The sequence below is a fragment of the Astatotilapia calliptera genome, chromosome 23 (assembly GCF_964374335.1).
Source record: "Astatotilapia calliptera chromosome 23, fAstCal68.1, whole genome shotgun sequence".
NCBI classification, from domain to species: domain Eukaryota; kingdom Metazoa; phylum Chordata; class Actinopteri; order Cichliformes; family Cichlidae; genus Astatotilapia; species Astatotilapia calliptera.
In genome coordinates, this window is record NC_137443.1 from 10,976,746 (window position 1) to 10,983,127 (window position 6,382).

At 38.5% G+C, this 6,382-nt stretch overlaps 1 protein-coding gene across 1 annotated transcript; it reads left to right on the forward strand.

Annotated features, from left to right (window-relative positions):
• The first annotated feature begins 3,018 nt into the window (after positions 1 to 3,018).
• Positions 3,019 to 4,758, forward strand: LOC145424536 (uncharacterized). Its single transcript, XM_080297934.1, has 3 exons — positions 3,019 to 3,192; positions 3,898 to 4,062; positions 4,140 to 4,758. Exons 1-3 carry the CDS (start codon positions 3,136 to 3,138, stop codon positions 4,305 to 4,307), a joined length of 390 nt encoding a protein of 129 aa, XP_080154060.1. The 5' UTR covers positions 3,019 to 3,135; the 3' UTR covers positions 4,308 to 4,758.
• Positions 4,759 to 6,382: the final 1,624 nt, after the last annotated feature.

Consider the following 6,382-nt stretch of genomic DNA (forward strand, 5'->3'; position numbering starts at 1 on the left):
ATGGGGCTGATGCGAGACAGAACCAACACTGTAGGATTTTAAAATTGTTGAAATCTTGTGAATTGTATATATCATAGTCGAAATCATAGCCTGATTTCGACTATGATTTTGTAGGGAAACAATGTTTTCAAAAATTTCCCAAAACAACAACAGTTCCTAGTGGTGTTTGAAGAGGATTGTTCAGATGAATTGTTGTTATTATTCTCCTTAACAACAAAAACCTTAATCCTCTTCTCCTTCATCCTGTTCACTTCAGATATCAACATTCTTGCTACATTATCTTCAAAGTTTAACTGCCTGAATTCCATGGCAGTCTGTACCATCAGTTTAGACTTATATGTCTTCTTTAGACTCTTATAAACGGCTCTAACAAGTTTGTCTAAAGATTTTGGAAGTTGTGTGGGTAGTTTACCCACAGCCATTTCAATGACGTTTTCTAAAATGGCAAAAATGTTGACCTGCTTTGTTGCTGTGCCTGTCTTTAAGGCGACCATGTTGTTCAGCCTAACAAGAAACTGAATTATAAAGTTTCTTTCTTTAGTTTCTTGTGTCCTTTGCCCTGGACTGGGGATCTGTTCTTCAGACGTTTCAGCAGGACTGGTCTGATTTTCCCAAACAACAGAACCCTTTATCCTTTTCTCCTTTACCTTATTGATCTCTGATATTAAAATTCTTGAGACATTTTCTTCAAATGTTGACTGACGAAATACAATGAAAAATTGTAGCAAGTCCTTGGAGTTGTACATCTTGTGCAGTCCACGGAAAACAGACTTAACCACCCTGTTTATAGATGTTGGCAGTTCTGCAGGTAATTTTCCTGCAGTTTTTTCTGTGACTGTTTTGATGAGTGAAAACATGTCGATGGGTTTTATGACTAATTTAGTTTTTGTTGCAATGGTGTTTGAAAGCTTTACAACAAACTGAACGATAAAGTTTTTTTCATCCATTTCTCGTCTCTCTGCCTGTGTACGGGTCATAAAGACGGATTTGAAGAGAAGTGTCTGCATCTCCTCTTCAGATATTTCTATGGGCCTGGTTTCCTGTGGACTGTCTCCTTTAAAGGAATCCATTTGAGTTTTTTTCTGTGCTGTTCTCTGATCCCGTTGCTAGTGTCTGTAATAACTTTTGTTTCTAATGTCTCTGCAAAGCAAACCATCGGTGTCGAATTGTGCGATACAAATAAACTTGCCTTGCCTCCGCCCCTATTTATGAGCTGGTAGGACCAGATCAAAGCTGAAAATGTATCACGTGACACCGACGTCAGCTCTGGAGTGTGATGTCACAGCAGGGTGTAGCGACTGTTTTTATGTGTTGTCGTTAGCAACAAGGACGGTAAAACCATCGTGTACGCTTGTTTATTTCCCTTTCACAATAAAGCTCAAGATCCTGTTGAGACTTTTCAAAATAAACTGAATGACGTGAAAGAGTGTTTACGGATGAGTATGGGCTCAAATTGTGGTCATAAATATTTCGTACTTGTAAAAAAGATTTGTGTGTGGACTTAGCCAAAAAAGTACATGTGAAACTCGAAGCGGCAACCTTCCGATTACAAGGCGAACTCCCAACTCTTGAACCACGACCGCCCCACAAATAATTAACAAAATATTTATGACCACAATTTGAGCCCATAGATGAGAAGCAAAAAAGAGCCGGCAGGTGCTAAAAATAAACCTTAGACTCAAACGTTAGAACAGGCCTTTCCCCGCAGCACGCCGTTGAATAAATACTCACGAAGAAAACGGCGGCCGTTACAACTTATGTATCGTTTCATGCATCGGTTAAAACACTCAACTCCAGGTACACGCTCAGAAAAATTATGGTTCTTAAATGGTTCTTCAGATGGCTTCATGGTTCTTTAAAGAACCATCATACGTCAAAGAACCTTTTTATTTTGTGGATGGTCCTTCAGCTATTACAAATGGTTCTTTAAAGAACAAAAGGTTCTTCATCCTTAGCAATCTAAGTTTGATGGTGTAAAGGGCATAAATATTTATTCACTATAATGAGGCTGTGAATTATACTGTGTGTTTTCTTTGTGTGCATGTGTGTGCGAAGGGAGAGGGCGGGTTACCTGGCAATTACCCTTTAAGAGAAGATGGTAGGAAACTGAATATTCAAATAAAAGTTAGAAATATTTGCTTAAAAATATACTGGTGGCAGGGGTGGGGGCCAAAGCCTAAAGACCCTAACCCCCGCAATTTAGTATCCGGTATACAGAAACTGTTTTCCTAACAAAACCACTGTTATAATTAAGTGAAGGTGCTCCCAGCTAATTTGAACCTTTGGCTTCTAAAATATGTGGTTCAATTGCGTGCTGCGTACATAACCTAATGTCAGCTAGACCGAAATTAAAATTTAATATATTGTTAAAGTCACTAAAATGGTGCCTGAAGCTTGTTGTGAGCTCTGTGTCTGCTCTAGAAACTGAAATTCTGTAGATCTGAGCCGTACATTAAATACTCACATGAACCTGTACTTTGAATTCTGTATGAGCTGTATAAAATACAGCTATGCATAAGAGTTTTGAATGAATAATTAGATTAGATAACTCTTCATTGTCTAATCGAATTATATAGAAATGAATAGAAAGTGGTTCTTTAGACTGATGCCATAGAAGAACCTGTTTTGGTGCCACAAAGAACCTTTCAAACAATGGTTTCAAACATGAGAAGGTGTGTCTTTGACTGTTCCTGCATAACTTAGTTTCGGACTAGTTGACAAGTTATGCTCCGGTCATTTGATGTTTCCAAGATAGATGTTCTTTTGTAATATAGTTAAATTTTTTTGTATATTTAATTTATCCACCATCATACATCATACATACAAGCTAAGAAGAGGTCGTTATACTAACAAGAGGTATCAACGCTGGGCCAAAGTTCAGCACATGGTTAAAGTTTGTAATCCAGCCAGAGCTGAAGCAGGTAGCATCAACACATAAATCTACTCTACCCGGCTTAAATCACAAGAGCACCTCTGACCAAAAAGCTGTAGATTTTTCTTGTTTGCACAAATTAATCCAGATTCACATTAACTGTGTTCACAGCTCCAACAAAATGAGGAAGAGGAGGGGCAGAAACACAATTAGATTGAATTACAATTGGATGGAAGTTGAGGACAAGGAGAAGGAAGCTTTGGATGAGGAGGAAGAGAAGCAGCAGGAGCATCTTTAGGGATCCCTATGATGTCATTGAGGTTTGTTTCATTAATATGGTCCTCTCACAAAGAACGATGACATGTTTTAGTTCACGTACTTCCTGTATTAAATAGTGATATGCAAAATGTTGTGAAAAACCATGGAGCAGGTATAGTGCATCTGCAGGTAAATGAACATCAAATCGCTAAGACAGTCTGAAATCTGTATATTTATCACCCTTATGATAAAACCCATGTCAGCCATTGGTTTATGGACTTTGTATTTTGAAGCCTCAACATTTGCATTATTGCTGTTGCTATGTTGGGACCATATTAGGATGAGGGATCAGAATCTGGAGTCATGCACACTATTATTTCATTTAGTGTGTATCCATAAGATTCGTACAGCAGATCCAAGTTGTGCCTTGAAAACAGGAAAGTCGTCTGCATAGAGGAGAACTGTAATAGCAGGCTTGTACAAAGTGAGGCTTTGTGCTCACATTTGCTGCAAACACTCATTTTACCCTGTTTTGATGCAGCTTTCACTTGAAATCAGGCAAGAACTGGACTTATTTTTTACAATGTGTTCTTGTGAATTGATTGTGTATCGCATATGTTTGGTTTGACTTCCTGCAAGACAACAGTCGTCCACTGGCCAAAACAATTTTCCAAATACCTCCACGTGATCAAGCCTGGATTTAGAAAAGAATAGCAAAAAAAATCTGCACCTCCTGCTTCAGATGCAATTTGTGTTTGTGCGTTCAGAGGCAGCGGCGAGAGGGGAGACCTCGGGTCATCCAGCTGGAGAGCCTGACCAGGAGGAGTCGAACATTAACTCAGCTCTTCCAGGGCACCCTGCAGACTCGGCTGTTGGCATCGACGAGGGATGACGTGAACGCCAAACTGGAGTCCATCACAGGTCAACTGCAGGTATGCGAGTCAGACCTTCTGAGGAGGGTTTCACTTTTCTCTCTTCTTTATAATTGACTCTTTTCTCTCTCTTTCAGCTCCTTGTCTCAGAGTGGGAGGGATTTGAAGCACAAAGGGAGGAACTTGTCATTTGGTTGGCTGATATGGATGTCCGCCTGAGTGAGGTTGACCAGCTGACAGGAAACACCAGTGAAAAACTGAAACAACTGCAGGTGTGGGCTTGTTTTGATATGACATATATTTGATATGAAACATACGTCAGAGACATTGTCCTAAACTGGACTAACAAAGGACCATGAGTACAACATGAAAAGTACATTACATAGCGTAAGGCTGAAGTTCATTGATCATTTTAATCATAAACTTGTTGTTGAAATGTTTTTACTGAACATGCAAATATCTGCTGATGAAAATGTGTTGATTTATTGGTCTGTTATGAAGCTATTGCTATTTCTAATGTGTTTTATCACTTTCTGATGTTTTATTAATTAAACAATACATGTATTATTTGTTGTGTTATCTGTAGATATAGTATTTATATATATATTTATTTATAGTATAGCCAATATATTTAATTATTACTTTTTAAAACACTAATATGTGACATGTATTAGTAGTGATGTTGTGCTGAGGGTTAAAATGCCTTTTTGTCTTTTGGTAACTACAAAATGACAATAAACCATTAATATATGTCTATGCTGTGCTCGTATTTATTTTACCCTACTCAAATTCAATTTATGATGCATTTTATTTTGAAAGATTTAAAATGGTTTTTTTAAAGAACCACTCAAAAAAGGTTCTTTAAAATGGTTCTTTTAAAGAACCATTTGAAGGACCTTTTTAAAAATGGTTCTTTAAAGAACCATTTTTAAAAAGGTTCTTTGAAAAACCATTAAAGGTGCCCCAAAGAACCATTTCTTGAAGCAGTTTAAGAGTCTGAATGCTCGGAAAGCTCCCGGCCCAGACGGTGTGTCTCGTCTACTGGACGCAGCCGGAGGGTTCACTTGGTTGTTTGCTCTCAATAGAAGCTGAGCACGTCTCTGTGTCTGTGCTGGTAAACGATACTGAGTCCCAGTGCTCAGTAAACTGTACACCTGACCGTTATTCTCCCACTGAATCCGGTGTGTCCACGGTCCAACACGTGCTCAACACGATGGTGCTGACCGGTGCCCAAACACACCAGAACACCAAATAAGTAAAATAACACAAACACGAACTTCTCCATGGCTCGTCGGGATGGCAACTGCTCCAAAAGTGACACATGAAATAGGCTGACATTTGAGTTTGACACGGGAGGTGAGGGGGTGTTTTGAATATGCTTGACTCCGTCACGAGGTTGTGCACAGCATCACCGGCAAGGGGGCTTGGTTTGAGAGGTTTTTGGCATCTGTGATGTGATTTACAACCATCCACCCATGTACAGCAAGAAGCCGCACTCACAACCGTGGGCATCAGCAAGTTGGTGAAATTTAAACAAAACAAAACAGCATTCCATCTGAAACTCTCTTATTGTACCCAAAATACAAATTTTAGTGATTACATGTGGCTTCATTAATTATGTTCAAACGGATGAATACATAACGCAAGTAATAACTTTATGATCAGTCAGTGAATGAAGGAGCTCAAGAGTGCAAATATAGTTGCAATAAAGTGACAAATATGCCCTTTTATGTCAAACAAAGACCGAAATAAGTGGCATCAGTGTGAGGATGAGAATGAGCGATCCAACCTCACACTGCAGATATCAGGGCAAAGCACAGTGGGGGGGGTTGCAGTCTGCGCGCACAAGAGGGCTAACAACGCTGTGAGTGACGGAATCCACCCAAACTGAGGAACAGCTTGTTCCCCAGAGCTGAAGCCTGCACTGTTTGCACTATAATATAATATAATATAATATAATATAATATAATATAATATAATATAATATAATATAATATAATATAATATAATATAATATAATATAATATAATATAATATAATATAATTAGGGCTGTCAAATGATTAAAATTTTTAATCAGATTAATCACAGCCTAAAAATTAATTAATCATGATTAATCACAACTCGAAATATGACCAAAATGTGTGCAAACATACGGACAGATAGCGGATTTTTACACACTTGTTAGTGTTATTTAATGCTAAGACCACGCTGAGTGGCCTGCGTTCACTCAGCGTGGTCTGACGTAGGCTGGGTGTTGTGCTGGAAGCGAATTAATCACAGCCTAAAAATTTATTAATCGCAACTCGAAATATATGTGTATATGTGTGTATATATGTGTAAAAATCGGGACAGATAGTGGTTTTTAACACACTTGTTTGT